Genomic DNA, 27,030 nt, shown 5'->3' with positions numbered 1-27,030 from the left:
GGCTTCCTAGGGCATACCTTACAGTAGTATGAATAACCTAATGTATGTCTGTGCATATGCGTTCATTCTGTAACTTTGGCTTCAGGGTTAGTTCACCACCACCACCAACCCACTGTGATGTTGGCTTTTTACCAGCAAAGATTTCGGAACTTAGAGATCCATGCAGTGCTTTCACGGCCTAAACTCTAGAAAGAGAAGAGACATAGTGTCAGCTTTGTGTGTTTATTTATTTATTTGTGGTTCTTAGGCTTGAACGAAATCCAGGTACCTTCTTTGGGAGGCCTTTTATGTGCGTCTCCAATGTTTAATCTAGCATCAGACTCTCAGATGGGTGCTTCATAAGGAGTCTGCCCTAGCCAACACAACAGTCCTTTCAGCATGAAATGCATATTTGAAAAAGGCGGTTATCCTGTGGGGACAAGAAAATCAACACGTTTCTTTAACAGCTGAAGCAAAGTGCAGAGCTTCACTACTGTGCCTTAAATTACGATTTAAAGCCTGCTGCCTATGAGCACACCAAACATCTAGCTCATACCCGGTTTTTATCTTTCACCATTTTTTCAGCAGTCTTGTCTGTGCCTGAAAAAGATAAGGATTACCTCTTTTTTTGTTGTTTTTTGATGCTAAGGTTTAAAGTAGGAGATCATTACTGACTGGCAGGTAGCGTGTTTTGGAAGTTCCCTGCCTGAGCTCTAGCATGACGAATAATAAAGCTTTCCTGTGCCATACGCAATCTTAATTTCCTGCCCCCCCCCCCCCCCCCAAAGCGTACAGATGGTCTTCTACTTGGACATGATCTCCAAATCCTAAGGATTCAACAAAAGATTTTTGTAATAACATGATTTGTTATATCCCCATCATTTATGGCCTCTCTCCCCCCACTCCCCCCCCCCAGCTTTTTTCAGAGAACTGCACAGTCTGTGATGCAAGAAAGTAGAATAGCGTTATTTTAGCTTTAGAAACTCTTGATATGGGGAGGGGTGAATTTCTTTAGATGGGAAGGCTATTCTTCTGATGCTGATGACTGATGAGTCTGGTTTACCCCCAAGCTGCAAGCAGGCTGAATGGATCTGTGGACCTTACTACTGAAAGGGAATTACCAGGTAAGCAGAGAAATTTTCCTCTTAACGTCTGCAGCTAGCAGGTAGAACGCTGAAATAGGCATTTCATTATGATGCTGAACATAGTGAAAAGAATAGAGCAGATGTTACTGCACTTAAGAGCATGGGTTTGCATAAAGATTTGTTACAGGCATGGTTTTTAAGAGTTGTGGAACCACGAATACACAGTATTTTGTGTTAGAGAAACAAAGTCACAGAGCATGGGTTTTTTTTTTTTTTTGTATACCTGTGTTTAATTCTAGAGATTTTGAAGTTTTCAGCAACTTCTGAACTCAGAATCTTTAATGTTGATCTGAATAAGAGTAGCTGGAGAATACAAGGTCTTCAAAGGCAAGGATGATGTGCTCAATGCAGATTGATTCAGAAGCAGATCAGGATGGCATTCTTATTCTGGTAATGGAGTTCTGGGCCAGTCCTTGACTGTGTTTTTCTTAGTGTATGCTAGGATACCTCAAGTGTGGATTACACATTTGGGACCATCCCATAGAATGGAAAATGCTCTTAAAATTGTGTGGAACAAGGGAATGTAATTCTGTTTTAAGGTTCAGCATAATGATGTCTGATTAAAATACCTTACATGATACAACAAAAGTGATGGGGAGGCTTATCTTGCACATACATAGAAGGAGGACTATTTGTAGGTGGTATGGCTAGGCTGATATAAATAGTATTAGAAGCTCTCGCTGGCTTATCTGAATTTAGCATGACAAGTAATATTTACAGTGTTTGAGTAGGTAGAGTATTCAGTGTTAATCAATCACAGCTGTTTGCTAAATGGCAAAAATGAATGTTAAGGAACTCAAAATTTATTTCAGGAACATTGTTTAAAATATAGTAGTAAATGCAGTGCCATCTGGCCTTTAAATAAGAGATGTTGCATCTTGTATGTTATACAGGGAAGAGTTATTTAAGATCTATTTAGCAATATTTTTTTGAAGTAAAGTAGTCCCATTTTTTAAGTCATTGAAGATTGATGTTACATGGGTGGAATGGAAGATATTTTGAAAATGAAATCTTGTTGTAATAGTGAATTGGCTTAGCTTCCCCAACCTGTTTCAGTAATCTTGATAAGCAAATTGGAGAAGGTTTGGTTAAGGCACTCAAAAGTGAACAGGCTAAGCCATAATTATGAATCTCTCTCTTTTTCTTAATGATGCCTTTTGAAGGTCATAGAGAGTTCAGTTTTCCTGTCTGTTCTTTTTGACCATGCTTGTTGCAGTGTGTGAGAGAGAGAGGGAGAGTAAAACTGATTTAAGCAGCTTGAAAACCAAGCTCATATAGAAAATGCTTTAATTAGCATCTTAGACTACCTTTATTACATATTTAGGGAATTCCTTGGCCATAAACTGTAGAACTTTCCTGTTTTCAAAATTTGGATGTGGCTTGCACTACTGGCCACCTGTTCAGTCTTTCCTCCAGTTAGTGGCTGATAAGATTCTAATGTTTTTTTATCCTGTTTTCATTTGTGGAAGATCTGTAGCTTTTTAAGAGTCAATTGATGGCATTGACAATTCAATTCAAGTAGCTGACTATGCAAATGATCTTCCCTCTGGCTTCTAGTTTCTTTGCTGTTTAAGTCTAGATGGCAAAGTTACCAACTTTACTTTCTTTTGTGCCTATTTAAAATTAGTCTTCCCGGGAAGGAGTATTTTCCCACTGTGTCCACTTCTAGCTCTGTAGAAAGTGGCAAGTGTTAGGAACATAATCCTTACTATCGTATTTTCTTAGTAGAATTGCTCTTACTAGAATATTTACAAGGACACTGCTTGCCAGACTCTAGAAGTGTACTGCTAAGGAAAGCCTTGGGCCTTTCTCTTGCACATCATACACTTAAACTTGAGAGGAAAGAATAGTGTTTAACTTCAGTGCAAGTTACTTCAAGTTCCTTTGCCTTCAAAAAGGAAGAGGGGGAGTGTCTCAAAGTGGTTTCTGGAAGAATGGTCTTTAAGAATACTGGTAAGACATAACAGCAGTTTCATCAAAACTAAATCTAGTTACCTTGCTTTGCAGTTGATTTTACAGCATCCCTTATATTCTGAGGTAGAACCATAGGACTTCATGTGTGTGACGATAGTTTGCTTTGAAATGGATACATACCCTCATTTAGAAAATTAATACTTCCTTTAGTTTACGGCTTATGTAAGAATTTCTGGGATTCAGTAGCTAAGAATTTGCAAAGATCACTCTCCTCTGTTGCATAGTGTGGGTATAAGGTCTCTCTCTTTAAATTCTTTCAGATTAATCTTACAAAAGTTCATTAGTGCTCTTCATCATTCATACTGTAAAACTGGTTTCCATAGCTAAAGCTTAACCAAAGACAGGTTACAGCTGACATTTGAAGGAAAAAAAATTAAAATGCTTTAACCTTATGCTGAACTTTTTGGAGAAATAACTTCTTGAGAAAAGGAAACTAGCTGCAATTCTGTATTATTTGTAGGCTACCCTATAATGGATATTAATTTTAAGGTTCTTTCGTGATAACATTGTCTAATTATATGCCAGCATTAAGCAGTAGTTGTAAGCAAAATAAGCATGTAGTGTTGACTCTTTTAAAAAGGGCAAAATGCACATTGGGAGCATATAAACCACAAACTACATGGTTATACGATAACAGAACCGTAGGAAATTCAGGAAACATAATTCTTTCCTGTAAGGCTAATTTTGCTTTTGTTACATTGGAAGTGTCATTACACCAGAAATCCTCATAGGGGCTGGTTCTTCAGACACTGAGGAAGCATGTGGTGCTGGCAGGTACAGTAAGTGTGTGTGGGTGAAATAAGGCGGACTCAAGGAGGAACTGAAGTGGTAGTTACCTCTGGAAAGGAGTGCATACTACAGAAGCTCTTGAAACCACCCAAGTTTGGGTACCTAATTTCACAGAATCATAGAATACATTTGGGTTGGGAAGGGCCTTCAAAGATCATCTAGTCCAACCCTCCTGTTGTGGGCAGAGACATCTTTCATTGGATCTGGTTGCTCAAAGCCCCATCCAGCCTGACCTTGAACACTTCCAGAGACTGAGCATCCACAGCTTCTCAGGGAAACCTGTTCTACTGTGTCACAATCCTCATCATAAAAAAAATTCTTCCTTATGACAAAGTAAACTTACCTGTCACAGCAGTCTCCAAACTATCAAGCTACAACAAGGTCTTCTACCATCACATACCAGCATACTCTTTATGCCAGTCCCTCTGCTGCTTTCTCCTCATCCAGGGCACACACTCTCCCTCTCTACTTCTTCCTTGTCTCTCTCCATTGGCTGCCCAACCCCTCACCAGAACCAGCCACAGCTGCACCTTATCTACATCAGCCAACCCACCACCCCTGAAGCCAGCCCACAGCTGTATATTATCAGTGCTAATTAACCCAGCTTCATTCCTCTACACATACCCTCTTTCAGTTTAAAATCATTGTCCCTTGTTCTGTAACAGACCTGGCTGAAAAGTCTGTTTCCATCTTGCTTGTGTGTCCCCTTAAGTACTGAAAGGCTGCAATAAGGTCTTCCCAGAACCTTCTCTTCTCCGGGTTAAGCAATCCCAACTCCCTGAGCCTTTCTTCATAGTGCAGGTGTTCCAGCCCTCTGATCATTTCTGTTGCCCTCCTTTGGACCTGCCTCAACAGGTCCGTGTCTTTCCTGCGCTGAGGGCCCCAGAGCTGGATGCAGTACTTCAGGTGGGGTCTCACCAGAGTGGAGCAGAGGGGCAGAATCACCTCCCTCAGCCTGCTGGCCATGCTTCTTTTGATGCAGCCCAGGATTTGATCGGTATGTGAGCTGGAGTTTGGAGACTGGTCTTTTCAGTCTCCTTCTGCAATTATATAGTCAGTGAAGAGAGGGTGAGAGAAAGAGGCTGCTTTTGGGAGTGACCTGGAACAGGAGCCTATCCCAAAGGTATGTGCTGTACCTTCAAATACTAATGCTCTGAGTAAGTGGCATTCTTGAGAGCTGACTAGTGATTGATTAACCCTGTCGTTTCCTTGGGTGAGAAAAAGCTGCTAAACCTCAGGTTCTCAGTGAATTGTCGGTCTTCAGCTAGAAGCCTTGTGGGATGGGAGTAGCTTAATAGGATCCTGTCAGATGAGTGACTAGACACCTAACTGGTGTGTCCTGGGGTACGGTCATGCATGTTTCTCCTAGTTTTATTGGGGCAGTGGGGGTGGGCTGTAATGTATTTAAACATGATTAGTTTCATGCATTGTGTATGCTGCTATCAGAGTACCACAGTTACCTTCTCATCTCTTGGAAGACCCTTGACAGAAAAAGATGGCATGTTCCTTTTCTGTGTGAAAAACAAAAAGAGTTGCCTAGTTTAAACACCCTTCCTTCCCAGTCTGGTGTCGTGATGAATGTTTCAAAGTATATATGCTGTGTAGAGATGCAGGGGCAGGCATTTTCAAAGTGATGGTAATCCTCAGGTGCAGGCCTAGTGAACTGGAGTCCTTTGGAACTGGTGGGAATAACCAGATTGTCAGCTTGATATCTCATTTCTGTATGCTGCATCCTTGGATTGTGTTCTGTAGCCATTGCTATTGCTGCATAACACATGTAATAGCAGAGCAAATTCAGAATCTGTGCTGTGTTCTACCTTAGCCATCCTTATTCTGTAGGACCTTCCCATGTTCTGTATAAATATGGGGACTGTGCCCATTCTCCTGTCTTTCCTTTTTTGCGGTCTTACAAACCTGAGGAAAAACTACGTTTGGGATGTTACATTCCCCAAATCAACTGAAACTTTCTGGAAAGGATGCAAATGGGGCCTTGCATTTCTGCAGGTGCTTTAGATGTTCACCTGTTCCAACTTTACTTCCTTGTTTCCCAGCCTGACGCCTGGTCCTGTGTGCTCAGCTGTGTGGTGCTTCTGACATAAGGTCAAGATGCGTGACTTTTTATGCTCAAGTAAGAGAAGTCTGTTGTCCAGTTTTTATTAACTAAGCACCTTTAGCTTTTATGTTAGTCCTTTTTTATCATCTGTCTTAATTTTCTTCTAGCTTTTTCCACATTTCTCTTTCCACCTTTCTGTTTTTAACTTCATTTTTACAATAAAATGGCGTATTTCTTACTGTGCTTCCTAATGCTTTCCTCAGAAGCCTTTGTTGGTGTACCCCGAGGACTTAGGTGCTCCCAGTTCTGGTGCAGGGATGGGTATGAAATGGTATGGGGATAAAACCTGGGATATGTAGTGTTGTCTGTTGTGACTCTTAAGACTGACTTTCTGTCCCCTTGAACAGAGGAATGATGCAGCTGTCCTGATAAAGTTAAAGCACTAGGATAGCTCATCACAGTTTTGTATAACTTTACAAGGCAGAGCATATTTAATGTATGGGATACACCGAAAATGTGGTTTCATCCAAGATAACTAGGGAACATGTCTCTTTTTTTTTCTTTTTTTTTTAATTATTCCCCCGCCTATATTTTTTGTTTTTTCTTTTTTTTTTTTTTTTTTTTTACTACAGTTGATATTGTTTTACCTATTGCAACAAATTGCTATTGTCCAGAGTGGTCTGCTTTTGAAACAGTTGTTTTGTAGGGCATATTGCTACTGATAATCTCTTTGTAATTAACCCAAATAAAACCTGTCTTGCTTTGATTCCAGTCTTAGTGGCTGGTTTTAGCCTTACCTTTATTTTGGAGGAGACCACTGCAGTTGACATAGATAGGAAACACTGCAAATACTCCTTTTTGTAGACCGTGTTGGATTGTGAGTTCTCTCAAATCCTGACAGGGATGCTCAGGAAAGAGACTTCCAACATTCATGGACTACTTTGTTGCTGTTAGTTTTGTTGTTAATTATTGATTTCATACGCTTCTTTTCATTCTTCTAGCTCACGTGATGACTTGCAATATCTGTACTTTAGGTACAGCACTGAATGAATGTGTCTGGTTTGTACTGAAAGTGAAATTTTAGGCCATGTTTGTAGCTTTAAATTTGACTTGGTTCCACCCTTACCTCAGAAATCACCTGGAATGCTGAGATGGAAAACTTTGTAATTATTTCAGTTACTACATCCTCCACCTGGTTTGGCTGTTGCCTTGTGCTTAGTAATTTCACACATGCTCAGTGTTCGAGGTGTGTGTGGTAGCTTTTGTGGTGAGGGTTATTACAACATTAATGCTTTTTGCAAGCTTCTGTGAAATAGCTACTTGTGATGGTCGTCTTGGAAAAGTACTTAGGGGTTTTTTTTGCTTTTTTTCTTGATTTTTTTTTTTTTCTTTCTGCTTTACAATATAGATGACATTCTGCTTGTACATTTTCTGTTGGGTTTTTCTGGGGGAGCAAGGACAGTTTGTGTTGGGGAGCAGCCTACCATACTCTATGGTGCGTTTGTGTTTCTAAATGCAGTTGTGAACAGCTGCTGATGGATATGTTTCCTGTCTCAGTAGACTATATTGCTGTTGTCTTCGTGTTTTATGGATTGAAACGGGTAACACCCATGACTAGTTTTCTGTCCTAGGTGAAGATTAGGTTTAGGGAAAGACCCTGAAATTGTTAGAGTATGGCTTCCTTTAGTTTCTTTCAGGGACTTCAGGAAGACTCCTCATGAACAGTGCACCTGTAAAATTAAGGGCAGAGGGAAAAGAGGAAATGATTTTGTTTAGTATATTGTGAAAAATTTCTGTAGTTGAGAAGAGAAAGAATCATACTTTCTAGAGAGACTGTTATTAAATTAGAAAATATATTTGAAAAATAGCAAGCAATGTAGGAATTTTCTTGCAAATGACTCTTTCTTAATGTACTTTAAACCCAGAGAAATGTTATTGAACAATACATGGTGTTAAGAATCTGTTGGTAAATTTAAGGAAGAGCTGTACCTCTAGTCTGTAATGAGTTGGAGATTGGTGCTTCAGTACATCACCATGCCTTTTGTATGATGCTATTTGATATAATTGTCACATTTTCCCATTTTCATTTGTAGCACATAGGTTTACTGGGAGTTGCTTCTGTAACTAGTCAAAATATGAGAGTAACAAGTCAAAACTTTCCTCTTAATTTATGGCCTTTCTTTCAGATGGATCCACCTTGAACATAAAACTTCGGTGCAGTGGGGCAGCTTTGCTAGTATAAAATTCATAGACTTAGTCTGTATTTTATGTTACTGGGTGAGAAGCTTGGTTTTGCCTGTTGGGGTCCGCTTACGTTGGGTTTGGACTCAAGACCTTGGAAGACGTAGAAAAGATAAAGGCAGTGTCTCTGTTTTGTTTCAGGGTAGACTTACAGTTGTGAGCATGTTGTGGATGTGGGTAGCTGTAGGATAAAGTGTTTCTCCCCCAGAAAGCTGTGCCATTAGAGACAAAAACATGGGCCTGTAGGTAGCTGACTCCTGTGAGAACGTAGCTTGGGATTGCGATTGGCCACAGCCGGTCTCCAAAATGCATGGCATACCGTTGGATGCAAAGACAGGGTATCCACAAGGGCACAGCGACCCAGTGCATCCTCATGGTGCTGCTGGCTTGGGCAGTACAGATTCCTTCCTTGCACCTCCTTGGCAGTTGTACTGGCCCAGGTGTTTAAGCAGATTTATTCTATGATGGATGAGGGATCTGTTTTACTCTTTTTTGCTGGGTTATTTTTAAGCAGGATCAATTTTGTGAGCTGAGTCACTGGCATGCCCCAGTTTAACGATATGATAAGGCTGGTTAAGATGGTGGTTCCCAGGTTCTTGCTATTGAACGTGGTTTTGCTGACAAAGATTTGTCTTTACCACAGCCAAAGTGGTGTCTGATGTAAGAAGAGAAATTAAGAGATTGCACCATTTTACCCGTCAACACTTCAACATGATGGGGAGGGAGATAAGTACATGTGGGGTGATCTGTAAACACAAGATTACAAGGCAGCTTGGTGGTGTGCGCATCCTTTTTATGTTCTCCTTATTAAAGTGAATCATGGGCCTCACCTAATAGGAGCTTGAAGAGAAAGTGTGACATTCAAGGGAAGATTGAAGTAGGTTTCTAGAAAACCTGTAAACAAAAATGTCATAGTCTGTGAGTGGCAATGTAAGAGCAGACCCATGTTCCTCTCTGAGAGAAATGGTTCTCAATTGCCTTTTCCCTGTCCCCCTCCACTGGTTTTGTTTCCATGAGGATGCTGGGTACCATGTCCGGTCTTGACTTGTGTTTTATATTGTTGAAATTTTTATGTGAGACTTTTCTCCTTGCATCATTGGAATGATGGCTTCCTTATTACCTTGTTTCTGTTGAATGATTCTGTGGTAATAGCTGACTTATTCTCACCTGTCATTTAATTGAATTTGTAATAGGCTTCTACTAAAATTATATCTTCACCTGTGTGGTATGTTTTAACTGTATTTCTCCTCGAGGAATACAGAACCCATTGGGTAAAATGTGCTTATTTTAAAAGCTGGAGAGAGCTGCTGAGGCAGTAATCAAAGCTCCTGTGAAGTTTTGTTCACTGTTTTCTGAATGCCGTACAAAATAGGTGCTTGAAATGCTCCTGTGAGGTTTTGTTCACTGTTTTCTGAATGCTGTACAAAATAGGTGCTTGAAATAAGGATTTCTTTTCCAGACACCATCCAAATTCAATGAAAAATCTTTTTTTCTCCTTTAATAACCCATTGCATCAGTTATGTTGCTTTCCCTGCTTAGATAGCTGTACTGGAGTTGCAATATGAAGGGTTTTCTTCAGTTTTATTCAGGTTATCAGCTGCTTTTTTACTGGGGCTAACTAATGACCCTGTAATTCAGTATGTTAGTTTTGTTTGAAGAGAAGATAAATCTTCCAGTTTTATGTGGTCTGTGTGCATGGGCTTGTGTTTTTTTTTTTCCTGAGGTATACAAAAAAAATTGTTTTGGGTTTAGATTTAACATGTGTTTCAAATGTAGTGGAATTCCTTTTTAAGCTTAGATTTTATTTAAGGGCTAGCACACTGTTCCCCTTCCCTGCACGCCAGGACAGAACGTATTCTGTAGTAGGAAACTACTTATTTGCAGTCACCATATCTGATTTTTATTTTTCCCTGGGACGCTGGAGGATTAGAGCAGATTATAGTGTTGGGATAATGTCTGACTCCTTGTGTTCCATTTAGTCATAAATAAACCCCTGAAAAATCTGAATGTTGCTATGGTGATGTTAGTAAAAGCCTGGGCTACAGAGCAAGTGAGCTGCTTAGAAGCATAATGTCACTTACAGTAATGAGCGCGCTGTTGTTAGAAGAGTGATGGGTTTACTTGATGCTCTGTAACTTTGGTAGCCCACGCCAGATTCTGAAAGCGAGTAAGTAAATGTAATTCATATGAATATGCCCTGTTTAGTAACTTGCAACTACTGATGTTTCAACAAATAGAAATTTGTGTGTTTACTTTCTAGCTTTAATGTGTTGGAAGTATAACAGAGAACAAGTGAAAGCTTCCAGTCTTTGTATGCTGCCTTTGGTCTGGTTGAATTAAAACAGGAAAAGAATCAGTTCACAGCAATTGTGTTTTAAACTGTGTAAACACACACTCTTCTTCTGAAAATGCGTTATAGAAAAAGTAAGATTGCATTAAAATGTGATTTGTTTGTTTGGTTTTTTAGTCTTTATAACCTGGCTTCACTGGAACTTAGAGAAAATTTGCTGACATATTTACCTGAGTAAGTGACATTTCATGTGTTTTGATTATATTAACATAAAATGTTCTTATTCTTAAAATCTGCTAACATATGAAACTGAACGACAGCTAGATAAAATGTTGTGTCAAATCGCAACATAGATACAGCTTTGTTTTAGCAACACCTATTGACATCCATTATTTGTAGTTGTATTTGGCTAGCAGCAGGAGCCTGCAGTCTGTCTTGATTGGTTTTACTCTGTAAAAATATTGTGTGCAAAATTCACCAGCATCAGACATTTCTTCATGCATGCGTTGAATGAGTGCATTGGCAGTGGGAGTGGTGGTTTGGGTTGTTCTCGTGGTGGAATTTCCTAACTGTGCAAGTAGCATAACAGGATCTTGGAGACTTCCACTCTAGACCTTCACAGCATTTAAATAAGCATTTGTGTTCAGGGCTAAGTAACCAAAAGCTTCCCAAACCTGGAGATCAAAGCCTTGCTGACAAACTAGGCCTACTGATGCCTGAAGTCTCACTCCACCCGCCATGATTTTTTTGCGGAAAAAAGGTTTCTAGATGTCTCTGTGCTGTCTGTATTGTGGCAGAGGAATTGATGGTTGGTTTTTTTTGTGAGATTAATCAGGTGTCTTCCTTTTTTGGCTTCCTGGAAGAACCCTCTTCTTTCTCTAGTGAGGGAGTTTCCGTCCTTCACTACCTGGCTGCTTCTTGCAAGAATTTTGGTGACTCCTAGTCTGCTTGTTCAGATAATCTAATGTATACTCTAGTAGATTTAACCTATTTTGATCTGAGTCTCTTCCCCAGTTGCTTTAGGGGCCTTTTTCCTGTCAGTCTACCCAATACCTCAGTTGCAGCTGTTTACAGCTGTGAGCCACGAGGCACTTTAAATGTCAGTGGTCAGAAGATATGAATTGCTAGCTAGCTTTTGCCATGTGGTGTCAGAATGAAGCTATCACAAATGTTGACAATTTTATTGCTTCTGGAAAATTCTGACTGTCAGTAATGTAGTTGGCAAGTCTCACTGGCTTTTGTGCTACTGTGGTTTTGGGGAAGGTAAGCAAGCACTCTACAACAGACAGCTTTTGAAATAGAAGGATGGCCCTCTCTCTCTGTTCATGTTCAGAAGACTTTTTTTGCATCCTTTTGGCCTTTTCTCTGCATCCTCAAATCCAACCTGAAATACTTCAGAAATGGATAGATTATGTTGAGAAGATGAAATGATGGATTTATTAAGTCTTGAGTCGCACTGTTACATGTGACCACTATGGGGAATTTTTATCCAGTTGTGTAACTGTAAATTCCCCCTAAAAAGAAACGTAACCAATTATACTAAACTATGTAGCATTGCCCACTCTGAGGGATTGATGGTTAAAATAAAGAGTAATGATTTGATTGCCTATACCAAGTTGTGAGTTTCAAGGGCATACAGTAATACTGACAAACCAAATTATTTTTTCAGTAAGATATTACTACAAATAGACTGTGCCCAGTAAAATAACTGTCTGTCTACAATACATTGTAATTTGAGATACAAGTTTCAGTAAAATGAGCTCATTCAAATACATGGGGTTTCTGTTGGCTTAGTTTGATGTGGTTTTGTTTTGACTTATCTTGTCTTACAGATCACTTGCCCAGCTGCAGCGACTGGAAGAACTTGATTTAGGAAACAATGAACTTTATCACTTGGTAAGAGAACATGCCAGTGAAAGTGCACGTTGGTCTTGTTTTACGCATCATTTACATTAAATAGATCATAGGATGTCCAAAATTGAAGAAAGAAAAATGTATGGAGGGAGAGCCTTTCTATAGGTACAGATGAATTTTTGCAGTTAGTGCTTCCTTTTTCTGCTTAGTCTTGTTCAGTATAATACTTACACAAAAACCTGCAGCTGATTTCTAGAAAATGAGTGTGTTGCACAGACTTTTTGTACAGCAAGAAAAAGGAGTGGAAAGGCACAAACCCTTGTCTTCAATTGTAGTTTTAGTGAACGTATGGGCTTCTGTAGGGAGCTGGACAGGCTGAGCACAGGTGAAAGCTCAGCTATTTCCAGGGTGGGAATAGGAATCTTTGGGAAAGGGCCGAGGCAGACTGTTGAGGGTTGCAGTGTCTGATGTTGTAGCAGATAGAGCTACCAAAAAATACCTGTCATCTCCCTTAAGATGACTCAATTAAATGTTGGATTTGCATGTAATTTGTTAGTGCACGTCAGGTGAAGTATGGTGGCTTGTTAAGCTATAACAATTAATTTGCATGGTGTTCCCAAATACTCACAGTCACCCTTGCTGCATTTAACAGTGGTACCTTTAAATAGTGCTTGAAGTAAGGTTTGGTTTACTTTTACTGTGATTACAGGGTGACTGTCTAGTTTTTTACTTGAAGCTCCTATACTACTTAACATTATTATTTTTTATGTTATAGCCAGAAACAATTGGTGCACTTTTCAATCTCAAAGACCTCTGGTTGGATGGAAACCAATTAGCCGAAATACCTCAGGTAAAGATGGGCTCTACTGATAGTGTTTTGAAGATGCTTTTAGAAGGAAACCTTTTCATTTATACCTAAAAGGAGGTGATGTAAAATCAAATAGTTTTCAGTTTACTTTGTCTGGATTTGGTTTTGGGTGTGTGAGCATTTTCTCTTAATGAGTTCCTCTGCAGGGGATTGTACATGATATCATGTGTTGTCAGACATTTTGTTTTAAACATTTTGACAAAGGAATTGTTTCCTAATAGGCACATTGTTCAATTTATAGGATGACACATTGTCTGTGTACAGTCCTGGCCCAATAATCAGGGAGCCACTAGTTGGCTGAGCTAACCCTCACCTTTTGTATCTATTGACATCGCAGTTTTGAGGGTGAATCTTTTTTTGCAGTCATTTTCATCCATTCAAATACATTGGGAGAAGTACAATAATAGTAACAACTGTTGCCATAAATAGGAATTTTGATTTATGTAGGCAAATCCCCCAACAGTGATGTGATGAGGGGCCTTAGCATTTAAGGCTTACAGCACTCTAAATTCCCTTTCTTAAGAACTCTGATAACATGTGGAATGGTTTCTTTTCCATCTTTTTTTCCTTTAGAGCCAATTCAAAACCTGTTTTCTCCTGTTCTCATGCAGTTTGCTGTTATTTGCTGTATTGATCTCAATGTTAACAGTGTAAATTGGAAATCAGTTACAGTTTAGTGGGCTGCTTTGACTTTTTTGTTATTGGCTTGGCCTAATAATTTTTTGAGTAGAGGTAGTCAAACACTGTTAATCATTCATAAAAGGTGAGGTGTGACTTCAGCAGCTTTTTTTATTGAAGTTGGCCATTATTGTGTGTTTTGTCTAATGTTCAGAAGATGAACTTGTAGGGTAATGGGGGTGTATGTGTGTGTTGTAGTAAAAGATCCTTAATGAGAGGGAAATAGTTGGAAAATAAAAGGACTGATTTTGTGAGTTAGAATGAAGACTGTCACTGTATGAAAATTTCTTGTGTGTAAAAGTAAAGGACACTTCTGCCCCAGCCATTCTGTTCTTCACAAGATTATTTGGATGATTAAAATGAGAACTATTCTAGAGTGTGTATAGGGGTGTCTGTGTACATGGGGAATGGGAGGGTGCTCTGATGGCTAACAGAGACAAAATTATTTTTCTGTCAGACTTTTAAGCTAATTGGCAGATTACCATTGTGGAAAAAAAAAATCATTAATAATTGTAGATGATGGCAGTATAACTTGGCAGTTCAAATATGCTTGCTAGAGCAACACTCCCAATTCCTATTTCTACATTTGTTGCAGTTGGGAGATGTGAAGATACGAAATCCCTAGATGTCATGGCATGTTGCTGTATCAGCCAGGAGAGACTAATCCTAATTTGCCTAGGGTTAATTGGGAGGGGCAGACTTTAATTATGTGGAGGTTGATAATCTGTAGTTCTGTAAAACACAACTTTGCAGTCTTTACTTGAGGAAAGCTCTAGTTTTGGCTGGTGCTTGCCTGGGTGTGCTCAGCATACCTTGTCTGACTACTGAAGCCAGTCTTAATAGTTAGAATAAGAAACTGTGACTGAATTGGTTGGTATATCATATGTAAAATGAATTATTTACTTTTTTCTGTGTTTAGAGGTCATACAAAGAACAGCCAATTCAGAGGTCATACAGAGAATTGTTGTTCTTTCTGGAATTTCATTGTGATGGTACATTTTCCAGATTGCTTTGTTACGTGTTTGGGCATGACTTTTAAGTTTTTTGTCTTGTGTCACAGGAAGTAGGAAACCTGAAAAACCTGCTTTGTCTTGACGTTTCTGAAAATAAATTGGAATGCCTTCCTGAAGAAATTAGTGGTCTCACTTCTTTAACAGACTTGCTTGTTTCTCAGAATTTACTTCAGGTCTTACCTGATGGCATCGGTAAGTACAAGGTGAATGCTATCACACAGAACTATGTAATCCACTGTAATTGGAAGTAATTTGTTTTCAAGTCTTTTGAAGTCTTTCTGTGCAAGAGATGAGCTTGTCTGCCTCAGCTTTTTTTTTTTTTGCTTAGTATGAAATGCATAGCTCTATTAATTTTACATTTTAATTGTCTGCATGATGACTACCTTCTAATTATTTTTTGTCTTCACTTGATACATTAACTTATTTTGTTCAGGTAAGTATCTTCTCTATTCCTATTGTGTCCACATCACCATCATAACTCTTCACGTAACTCTTTAATGTAGTAAAATTCTAGCTTGTAACATGCTGTAGGTCACTCGGTAAGACTGACTGACAGTCTCACTACAAAAAATACGTCCTTTTTAGGGGGGAATATGTAATTATCTTCAACTGGACAAAGTGATTAATCCTATACTGAACCCTGTGGAAGGCTGTTCCACCTTTGGTCCATTACTCCTCACCCTTGAGGATCCAGATTACAGCCTTCTGTGCCTAACCCCTTAAAACAGATTTAATAACTGAGGAATGCTTTCTGAAGCATTACCGGTGCCTTCTTTAAGGTAAATGTTTTTACCTTTGCATTAGCTGTGACAAGTAGTCAGCAAGGCATTGTTTCTCCACTAGTCATCAGCTGTTTTTCTGGAGACTTTCATGTTGCAAGAGCATGTCTTCTTGCCAGGATCCCCCGCCACTCCCCCAAAAAATCAAGGTATAGGGGAAGAAGGACTTGTGAATGTGGAAAAGAATGGACAGACCTTCCCCCTCCTTCCATACGCTATATGATTCTAAGAGAAATGTTTTTGTAGAAGTTCAGCTTGTGAGAGTGGGGTGACTACTGGTCCTTCAGTTGGCTAATGTGGGTTTGGTAGAGAGTTGTGGCAGCCCTCTCTGATGACCTGAGTTTGCCATAACAGTTGTTGTACATCACAAACGGAGATGTACCTTCTGAAAGGCTACAGCCCAGACAGCCTGCCGAAGGAGAGCTAGTCTGTAACTCCAGCTGGTGAACAAGAGGAGCTGCTGCTTCTTGGAAAGCCTGTTAAATGGAGATCCTTTGCTGAGGAAGGTCATTGCAAAGGGTCAGGCCACTTCATGCCAAGTGTAGCTAGGGTGTACATCTTGGAACTTTTCTGAATGTAATTTTGTGGCAAAGGCAAAAAAAAATTGCTACTTATGTGAATGTAGTAGCTTGCTTATGTATGGAAAACTGGCTAGGGCTACAGTACTTACTCCTTTTGTGTAATACTGGAATTTACTATGCAAAATAGAGGAAAATCTGGTGTTGCGGTTGAAGTGAACCTCACTGGTCTCTGTGGAAGCTACTAGGAGGAGCTCAGCTGATCACTGAGTCATTGGCTGGATTGGTAGATCCACAGAGTTTCTTGAAGCAGGGCTCTCACCAACACCAGCAGGTCAGGTCAGCTGTGGCCTGCCTCACCAAGTCTCTAAAGCCCTAATGGAAGCAGCTCCAGCATCCCCTGGGCGGCCTGTGTCAGTGCAGCACCACCTCCCAGTTGAGGAAGCTTCTCCAGATGTCCAGGTGGGACCTCCCATGCTTCAATTTGTGGCCATTGCTGTCTTGCCTGCCACTGCAGAGAAGAGTTTGGCTCTGTCATCCCTGTAACTGCCCTTCAAGTAGTTGTGGGCTGTTCCTAGATGCTTCCATGTCTGCTGCTTTGCTGGAGTCAGCAAAGCCAGCGCTCTCAGCCTCAGCTCACATGTGCCCTGGTCATCTTGACAGCTTCGTACTGGACCCCCATCAGCATCTCTCTTGAACTGGGGACTTGGTGGGGAGGACAGGACATGAAACCGACCATGATTTTACAGGTGTGACCTCGCTGGTGCCAAGTAGATGGGATATAGTAATTTCCATTGATCTGCTGGCTGTAATTCTCCTAATGTAGTCCAGCCAGTGTTTATTGCTGGTGAGATCTCGCTCGTTGCTCGTTCATATTCAGCCTGGTGCCCACCGTGGCCCCAGGCCCTTTTAGCAGGGCTGTTGTACAGCCTGTCACTTCCCAGCCTGTACTGGTGCTCAGGTTTATTCTACCTAGGTGCCGAGGACTGCACTTCTTGCTGAACCTTGGGTTTCTGTTTAGGTTGCGATCTTTCTGTGTATCAGCTGTCTCCTCATGGTTTAGCATCATCAGCAATTCTGATGTGCCAGCCTATTACAGGTTATTTTGGACCAAGTGGGAATGGGCAGGGAGGTGTCAGCAGCTAGCGATGTCTTCTGAATTCTCTGTCTTGGGCTGTGCCTGGGTCAGCGCTGCTTTGCACCGAAGACAGTTCTGGTACAAAGGAGCAGAATAAGGTGAGCTTTCTGCTCTGAAATGTTATTTTGCCCTTCCTGAGGGGAAGGCCTTCAAAGAAGATTGATTTCTAGTCTGAAAAACAAACCTTGGTTTCATGTCTGACTAACTGGTTTTTTTTGTTAGGAAAAAGAGACCTTGACCCTGTTTGGGTTTGGACTGTCACTTAGTGCAAGCCTTTCTTACTGTGGCTGAGGGCATAGGTGATGTTCTGAACGCTTCTTTACTAATAAACATTGAATACTTGAGGAAAAAATAGATCATTTTCTCCTGTTTATATTTCTCCTTTGGGCAGACATGTCCTTGACATTTACATGTGGTACCATTCAGATTGCAACTTTTAATACAATTTAATATGCTTACATATTGGATATGAGTATTTATATTGAATATGAATTCAGTGATGTTATAAACTTACACAAATAGTGCAAGCACCAAGCGAAGCAGTGCTCAAATTCTTCTTTTACCTGAAAAAAATAATTATGTTAGAGTTCTGTAGTAGTAAAATTTTCTGTAATTAAAGCAGGTATTGGAGGATACTAAACTGAACGAATGTGGTGTTTTTTCTGTCCAGGAAAATTGAGGAGGCTTTCCATTTTGAAGGTTGATCAGAACAAACTTATTCAACTAACGGATTCAATTGGAGACTGCGAAAGCCTTACAGAACTAGTTCTAACAGAAAACCAACTGCAGGTAAGCATGGTCATGGCTGCTGAAATGGCTGGCAGAAGTAAGACCTGCTGCGAAGTGCTGAATCACTTAGTTTGTAAGGTTACTCAACCTTGCTACCGCTAAGTAGCAAGTTTCCTTTACATGCATCTTATTTCTTACCTGTTAAATGAACACTGGAGATCAAGTTGTGTGTAGCAACAATCCGCTCTTCCAAAGGCTTAAGCAATTACATATTCACTCTTGAATCTTTCATGACCAGTAAGGGAATTGGAGCATGTGGAGTGCAGGTATCACTTACTTCATTGTGTTTTTAATGTGGAGATTGTTCCATGTTGCATTATTGCTGATTTTTTTTTTTTTTGCTGTATGTTATGTGGATCTGACTTGCTGGAACTAAATAGAAGCCCAAAGCACTGTAGAGCTGCTGTTGTACTGTTCCTTGCTCTGCTGATCTACTCCAGCCAAATATTAAATATGATATGTGGTCAATTAAAATAAAATCCAGACTTCGTTTTATTAGGTGTTTCCTTCTGTTATTTTCAAACTGCCTTCACGTGATACTGTCACTTGGAGGGTAGAAGTGGTTATAAAAATCTGGTTTTGAGCATTTTTAAAGTTAGGTTAGTGCTCGATTGATTTAAGAGCTTAAGCCTGTTGGAAAGATGCCACTCCAGAGGCAAGCTTCTGTTTAGGAAGCCTAAAGTTAGATGGTATGGGTGTTCTGCATACATACTTCTCTAAACGTCTGCTGTGCATCTTTCGTCTTAGTGCAGAGATAACCAGTGAGTGAATTTCTATTAGAAACTGACATTCCTGGACATTTCTTCTGCAAGATAAAACCTTGAATCTCCTTTGGAAGGCCTGTATTAATGAGTGTTAATTACACTCCGGTTTTGAAAATGGATCAGTCTATTAATTCATTTTTGAAGTGGGATAAGTTTTGTTCTGACTCTGAATTTTCAAATTCTTTTTGCGTATTGTTTTGTTTTTGTTGGCACAGTCATTGCCAAAGAGCATCGGAAAACTAAAGAAGCTGAACAATTTGAATGCTGATAGAAACAAATTAACATCTTTGCCCAAAGAGGTAAGTTTTTTGTGCAATTAACTCTCACATATGTGCTTATACGAACAGAAGACTCTTGGTTTCAAATGCCTACAAGGAGTAGCAGGCAGCTTTGATCCACTGGGTTTTCTTCCCAAACTGATCACAACCAGAAGCTTGTCCCATCAGATCTGAACAGCAGCAGTGGAGACCTGGTGTCTTGGAAGTGCAAAATGTCTTTGAAGTTGAACAAGGAGGCTTGGGTCTAATTAGCTTGTAACTAGTAATTCCCAGAGTGGGTGTCAGGTCCAGCACTATTTGAAGACTGGGAGTTCTGGTAGAGTGAATGCATGTAAATCAATATGCCTTTTCTGCATGTAGTATAAAACTACTGCTGGAGTCTTCCTCACCTTACTCTTGTGAGCAATAGCGAACAGAGTTTCAGGTTTTATATTCTGAAAATTTATTCAGAGGCTGTCTTGACAGTCTTTTTGGTTTTGGAGATCTGCTTTTGCCTTTAAGTATGGGAAACTGATGTGACAAAGATCACTGATACCTCAAGTCTTACAACTGTGATCACTGGTACTTTTTGTCTTTTTTTTAACAGTATATGGAGTGAAATGAATTTAGAATTTCTGTTGTGAAACTAAATATAACAAAGGCCTCACAAGTTTAGTTCAGCAGTAAATTGTGGACAGGGGAAGCAGCATTCTGTGATTGGAACACAGGACTTTGAGTTGTTTCTGTTTGCACTACTGTTTCTCTATACTTTTTGTCCCAGTACTCCCCCTTACTTCTGTCTGTTTCTAACGTGGCTCGGAGTTCATAGCTTCTGCTCATGACTTTCAGTCACTTCAGAGCAGGAGGGGTATGTTCTCAGGTGGCAGCTGGTGGATGGGAATTAAGAGGATTATCAGCTCTGGCTAGTGAGCACACACTTCTGTTCAGGCCTGCTTACTTACAGAGCTTGGACAGCTCGAGGAGGAGGAGTGAGGAGGAAGTAAAATAGCTGGGAACCTGGAGTTGGGGAAAGCCAATGGCCTGAAGAGGAGGGATCGAGCAGGGGCAGAGGATGCTGTTGTGGTACTGGTAGCAGCAATTCCAGTAGCCCAGAGCTGGCACAGGTCAGTCACCTAATCGGGGCTCCATGATAGCCCTTATTGCTTCTTTACAGGTTGGCTTCTAAGTATATGTTTGATGGGGGGGAGGCGAGGGAAGGAAAAGAAGATGGGAGTACTGCAGCTCCTCTAGCAGGACAGTGTCTCCTCTGCAGAGGTGCTGCTGGTTCTGAAAAGAAAATTGCAGAGCGTATTGGATAAATGCAGATGAATTGGATAAATGTTAGCAAAAAGCAGGACCTTGGGAAAACCATGTTTCTGGGTTGGGATGTGATGGCAATTTTGATCTTGTGCTCATTCAGCAGAAAACTTCCCATCTCTTTACAAAGAACTTATTACACGTGTCCTAAACTATCTGTACTTGAGACTTGTACAATTTTTTGTCCAGTCAACCTTTAAGCAGAAGGGCTCTGAGTTTGTTATAACATGTAAGGTTTTACTGATAAACTTTTATTTCCAGATTGACCAGTAATAGCTTATGTGCATACAAGCACTTTTCTTGGTTAACGAAGTCCATAGTATTGGAAACGGTGTGTTTGGGGTGAGTAGTGTGGCTTGCAAGGAGGAGGGTCAGAAGCAGGTGAGAGGAGAAGGCTCAACTTCAGAGGCAGGTTAAGCAGGATGAATGTGGAGTGTGTCTGTTTGGGAGGAATAACAGAGCCAAGGGCTCGGGGCAGAAGAATGAAAGAATTAATGCTGAACAAGAAACTGGAGACTTGGAACCAGAAGTGGGTTTCAGAGGTGGAAAGCGTTGCCCAGTCCGTGAAGCAGCTGGGGGTATCCAAGGGTGAAGTGAAGAACAAGAACATGTGTGGAGAACATTAGTGAACATGAGAGAGGGGAGGGGACACCTGCACTAGGAGTGGGATAAAGCCAGGGATGAGTCTGTGTTTGGAGAAGGCAGGTGATGAGGAAATGGAAGGTGTTATCTGGAATGAGGTGAGCTGGGGAGTTGTAGAAAGTCCAGGAAATAAAGATGGGAGCGTGTGGTTCCCAGGAAGCTTGGCAGAGAAACAGAGGAAACCAAGCTCCTTGGCATCTACTTCTTTGAAACAGATTTATTTTTTTTTTTTCTCCAAACATCTCCACACCTATGTGTTTTTCTCATTAGAGAAAATGCTTTGAAATTGTATTTACTGTAAGATTTCCATAATGGTTCATTGAAGTATGTTTTGCTCAGTTAAAATTCTTTTATTTTTTTATTTTTAAAGGAAGTCAGTCCTTCACCAACTGGAGGGTCATATCCACCCTCTAGATCGGTGGATTTGAATTCCAAGCTGGTAATGGTAACAAACAGAAAACATAGACAACTGATGAAATGGTTTATCTCAAAAATACTGTTAATATGTACGTATTGCAGAATCTACCATCTAGCTAACAAGATTTTTCAGTTTCAGTTTTTCAAGTTTTAGTTACAATTCCTTGTGCTTAAGCTGTGCAATAGAACACTTCCCTCAAAGTCTTTAGGTTGCCTTTTAACGAAGTTTTAAAAATGGAAAAAAAAAATCTACCACTTTGCTCTTGTTTTGTCTGCTCCTAGAGCTTCATTTTCCTACTATAGTATTTTTATTAATCATTAGCTTTTTGCTTTAAACCAAACATGAACATTTCTGTAGTACAAGTTTTCTGGTTAAAATTCAGAGGAGTTCAGTGAAGAGCTGCATTTCACAGCTCTAAAAGAAAAATGTTTTGCGTAAACAGAGTTCACAGGTATTATGAGTACTGTTTGCTGTTACACAGAGCGTACACAGGAGCAGCTTCAGGGGTGCTGATAACGGCAAACATCCCAATTTTGAGTTTCCCTTTGGGTGGCAGAGAGGAACAATTTGGTGTCTTGGTGAAATGTTTAATTTCCATTTTCTTTTTCATCATTACTGAACTGCAGGAAAAATAGTACAAAATGCATTGGTACAGCACTTAAAGAAAACCAAAAAATGTGTCACCCTTTTGCTGTCTGTTGGAAGGTTCTGCTTGACAGTGAGAAATCATACCGTCTTCTCCATTTATTTTCATCTCAAACTGACTGATTAATATTTAAAGCCAGGCATGAGCTTCTGACAGTGGTCATTTTCAATACCCCTCCCTGCTGTGTGTTGCTAAAGACGTCTGCTGAGATAGTATGGCAAAGACTGGGGGTCTCAGACCTTTGCACATCAATCACTATTGGTGCTTGTACGCTGGTTCTGCCTTCACAGAAGCAGTGTCAGATGGCAAGCAGAGTATGCACTGCAGATGTTCTTGCTTGTTATCTTCCCCTCTTTTCCTTCCCACCTCCTCTCATTCTTTCTCTGCCTTACAGAATGCTAGAACAGCTGTGCATTTGTGGCCTTCATCTTTATAGGAAATAGGTGTGGGATAGCCCTTTACTGGTTTCTGTTGGAGAGGGACAAAGACATAAGAGTCTGGTAATGTGTACAGAAAAAAAGGAACTCTACTAAGTAGAAGAGTACATGTAACCAGTATCGTATGTACCTGCTGGTGTCTCTGTCCTTCCCTTCAGAATGATTTCTGTAGCAAAGAGAGCTTTTGTAGAAAGGCTGGCGGAAATGATGTGTCTGCTATAATATAACCTGGTGAGATAATCTGTGAGGTCTAGCTTTTTTGTGGTGGGTTTTTTTAAGTTTTTTTTTGTTTGTTTTGTTAAGCACATCACTAGGACTGGATTTTGGGTCAGGCTGTCAAACCATTACATTGCCAAATTGTTTCAATGAATGCTTGTAAAACCAATCTCTACCTTTTGGTGTAAGATTTCTTGATTTGGGATTATTGAGGAGTTTATATGCAAATACCTGTTCAAAGTTTCCTGGTTCAAAGATTCTTTTGTATCTGATGCCGATACATAAGGTAAAACATGGAACAGCTGAATGTTATGACCAAGATTTGAGTCACTGACAGATTTCATCTTCAGTATCTCATCCTGCAGCTCAATCCCTCTCTCACTGAACTGAGTGGTGAAACAGACTTTGACAAGAACAGAGAATGTCTAAACCTGTTCATAGTTACAAATGTTTTTCCCCTTAAACTTGAAAGACCTGCCTGGTGACTCTTTGGTATTGAAATCCCACCCTGGCACTGGAACACTGGTGAAACTGGTGTGTTGATTTTGGCACTTGCATAAATAACCTCCTTGGAATGTTTTCCAGTTCATGTGCTTTTGTTAATGAGTCTGTACAACCTGCAGACATCTGGTAATGCGTCCTTCCTGGCTTTGAGGTATATTGTGAGAATTATGGCTATAGTAGGTAAAACCAGCAGGGTTGTTTGGGGTTTTTTTTGGCATAACTGTACTTTTTAGTTCTTTGTTTTTAAAAACAAGTTGGGGCTGCTTTGTTGTTTCTGGTTTTATCTTCTGATATCCTGTCCCTTCCATCATTTTTGTAAAAGTATCTGTTCATGTGTCTCAAAGTCAAAAAAGGCACTGTGGAAAAATGCAGGAAAACTTGTCTTGAGTCAGAGGGCAGAGAAGCTCTCTTGCTGTACTCCTCCCGTACTACTCACTAGTGGTGCAGGGGCTGTTGAAGTGATTTTGCTGAAGATTTTCCTAGCCAATTTAATGATAACTGAATAATAGTGAATTGGACAGTTCTTCCACCTCTAAATGTATTCTATGCTTGCAGTTAAAGAATTAATCTCTTTTATGTGGGGCCAAGGAAAAGTCTGACTTTATTTACTTTGCATTCAAACAAAATCTTGGTTATGACAGCCTCAAAAAGATTTTACAACACAGTAGGAACTGTGTTTAAATTCCCAGTATAGCTATCGGAATTAACCTAGTGAGAGTTCTTGTTGCTGACAGGCGTATTCTAAGTTGAATGAAAGAAATACATCAGTGGGATTTTAACTAGTCACATGCTGAAGAATAATCACTGTAGTGTTTGTCGTAATGTTGTCTTTTTTTGCATTGCTTATACCTGTGTGAAAGATGCGAACTCGTGAAGGACAGCAGAATTGATTTATAGCTTTTAAGCAGTTAACAGATGCTGAGATCAACTAATGTAACTTGAACGTCTTCTAAGTTTCCCACCTTTAATTTCTGTTTTGGCTTTAGAGCACCAACAATGTGAGGATGTGCTGCCATAATCAGTGACGTTTTGTCTGTGGTGGTGAATGACTGTAAATGACAGCTGGGCTCAAGAGAGGGAGCAAATGGGAGTTTTTGGGAGGGATGTGAATGGGAAGAGAGGGGTGAATCGGTGAATCTGCATGCTGTTCTTGGCTTTACCTCCAGAAAACTGCAAAAGTGTCATCAGCAAGAAAAATCAAATGGCAACTACCAAGTTATTGTTACAGAGAAGCATGGTAAAAGTCGGGTGAATGAAAATACACAGGTGATGCAGGTGTCACAATAACAGTCTGCAGTAGAGAAGAGGATTCATCAGAAACATCAGCAGAGGAGTGATATAAAACTTGCAGTTCTGGAGGAGTGTTTAGGATGGACTGGCAGTGGATATGTGAATGTCAAAATAGCAGGAGGCTGAAGTGGTGAACACTGGTCATAATGAGAAAATGTACAGGGGAGTTTTAGCAGCCAAGCTGACATACTCTTTTTGTATGACAAAGTCTTACTGCTTCTCCAGAACACGAAAGCTTGTTAGAAAGATGAGCCTCAGCTTGAGATGGAAGAGAAGAGCAAAAAAAAAAATCCTCCATAGGGGAGGATTTTATGTGGAACCCAGAAGGGTCCTCATGACGCTCTTCCTCTGAAGCATTTACCTGAATGCAAATAGCAGTTTTGTTCAGACTTTGTAGTACTGTAAAATTAGTGATCTCAAAATCAGTGCTTCATAGCAATGATCATTTTCTGCCTGTCTGATGAGTGGGTTTTTGATTTTATTTTTTATCTAGGCTGACTGTTCTTTGGAGGTGGTATGATGAGACAAGTGAATAGCCCTTAAATTAAAGTTGCTGAAGTGAAATAAATCTCAAGAGTATGGCTTAGACATCGACAACTCATTTGAGACCTTTTCCTGATGTCTAGCTCGCTACAGAAGAATGCAAGGACTTCTTTAAGCCTCCAGTCTTTGGAACAGTTACTCATGTGCCTAGAACTAAGCACATGCTTGTCCCCATTAAATTGAAATCTATGCTTGAAATGAACTGTGTGCTTAACTGTTAAATGGGCTTGTGGTCTCAACTGTGTACTTGATGCCTATGCAGTGGTTTGGCAAAGTCTGTTGTAAGCATGTGATCAGACCCTTGGAAAGCATGCTTCTCTGTCAGTTAATGACTCTCAGCCAAACCAGTGATGTCCTGATACCGTATTACTTCGTGGCGGTCACAATGATGTTTTCCTTTCAGCATGCCATTTAGTGTGTACTTTGCCTCAGTGATACTGCTTTGTGTTTAGGTTTTCAAGCGTTGGACCTGATGTCTTTCTGTACTGCTAGATGGGTGCTTTTTTTTGAAATGATAAAAAATTTTAGGTTTTTAATAGCTGTCAGCTTGTCTTTTTTCTGTTATACCTCACCTGGTGCTGCTTGTTAGATGCTGCTGCATTTTCTAAAAACTTTCATGAAAAAAAACCCAATGGTGTTTGTCTATTATCTCCCACCACCACCCTACTTAAAAAAAAAAAAAAAAGTCTTCACTACCTCTGAATAAAACAAATCCTTTGAACAATTGCCTGTTGACTGATAGAGCAAAGTTAAAATAACTGAAGTTAAAACAACTTAGAAGTTCTAACACTCTTTGGCAGTAGAAGAATGTATGTTCTGTCTCCATTTGTTGGCATGCTCTTGTCCAGTATGGATAAAGAAAAATAAATTGAACATCTCTTGTATTTTCTTAATTGTTAGCCGCTTGGAAAATTAATGGGTCAGGTAAATTGATAAGCCTGTAAGTATTACTCAATCCATGATTCTACTGTTACCTTTCATTAAGCTGCTTTAAATGCATGACGACTCAGGCCGGCTGGTTCCACTGCTGCATTTTTCCATTGTCAGAAGTATAGAAGTTTTGATCTCATCAGGGCTGCATGGCTTTACTTTGTTTGGCTAAACTGTTTGGATCTCCATGCTCCAAGACTGAATAACGCAAACTTCATTTGTAGAAAAGCAAACACTTTCTGTACAGTCTGGGCATCACTTGCCAGCTCATCAACATTTACTAATTGTATCTCTTGCTTTTCACAGCTTCTCATGTTAGATCTACCAATTAGACACTTGGGAGAGTGCGTGTGTGTGTGTGTGTGTGTTATTTCTATATGGCACTGTATTGTGTGAATGTGTCGAGGCACATTATTTAGGAATCTGTACATGCTTTGAAGTGAATAGCAGAATTACTGCACTAAGAAATGTTTGCTCGCAATTTGAGTGCTGGTTTCTAAGGGCTTTGATTCACAAGCTAAAATGGTTAACAAGGTTGCTGCTCCTAGTGTACATGCAGGGCTGGGAAAGCTGATATTCTTGTGAAATAGCTGCATCTTAGAGTGCAGTGATTTAAGGAAAACTTATCTCTTTTTTTTTTTTCCAAGAGAATGTTGTGCTGTAACTTTGTGCTGTAAATAGCTTGTGAATCAGAAGCCTTGAGCAGCTGCTCGCTGCCTTCTTCCATTAAAATGTATTTATGCTACAAAGGAAGGTGAGTGGGGTATAAATGCTCCATTTTTTTGTTTTATTTTCTAAGTCACAGTTGCATCCTTTGAAAATGGATTTTTTTTCCTTGGTAAATAGTGTAGGTTAAGTCGACATGATTTTTACTTTGACAAGTGGGAAGGCTTTTGTGGTATTTGTCTGTAATCTCAAAGTTTGGTTTGGACTGAATTGTGGATTTTGCAGAGGCAGA

General features: G+C 40.0%; 1 protein-coding gene across 2 annotated transcripts in view; it reads left to right on the top strand.

Moving 5' to 3' along the window:
- Positions 1-27,030, top strand: part of LRRC1 (leucine rich repeat containing 1) — a 106,776-nt gene that overhangs the window by 39,755 nt on the left and 39,991 nt on the right. For both annotated transcript variants that reach the window (XM_055714502.1, XM_055714504.1), the window contains exons 5-10: positions 10,649-10,705; positions 12,304-12,367; positions 13,101-13,175; positions 14,932-15,076; positions 17,990-18,108; positions 19,088-19,171. In XM_055714502.1, the coding sequence (XP_055570477.1) occupies positions 10,649-10,705; positions 12,304-12,367; positions 13,101-13,175; positions 14,932-15,076; positions 17,990-18,108; positions 19,088-19,171 (544 nt within the window). The remainder of the gene's footprint in view (positions 1-10,648; positions 10,706-12,303; positions 12,368-13,100; positions 13,176-14,931; positions 15,077-17,989; positions 18,109-19,087; positions 19,172-27,030) is intronic.

Source organism: Falco cherrug, chromosome 6, assembly GCF_023634085.1.
Source record: "Falco cherrug isolate bFalChe1 chromosome 6, bFalChe1.pri, whole genome shotgun sequence".
NCBI lineage: Eukaryota > Metazoa > Chordata > Aves > Falconiformes > Falconidae > Falco > Falco cherrug.
This window is presented reverse-complemented; position numbering and strand designations above follow the sequence as displayed.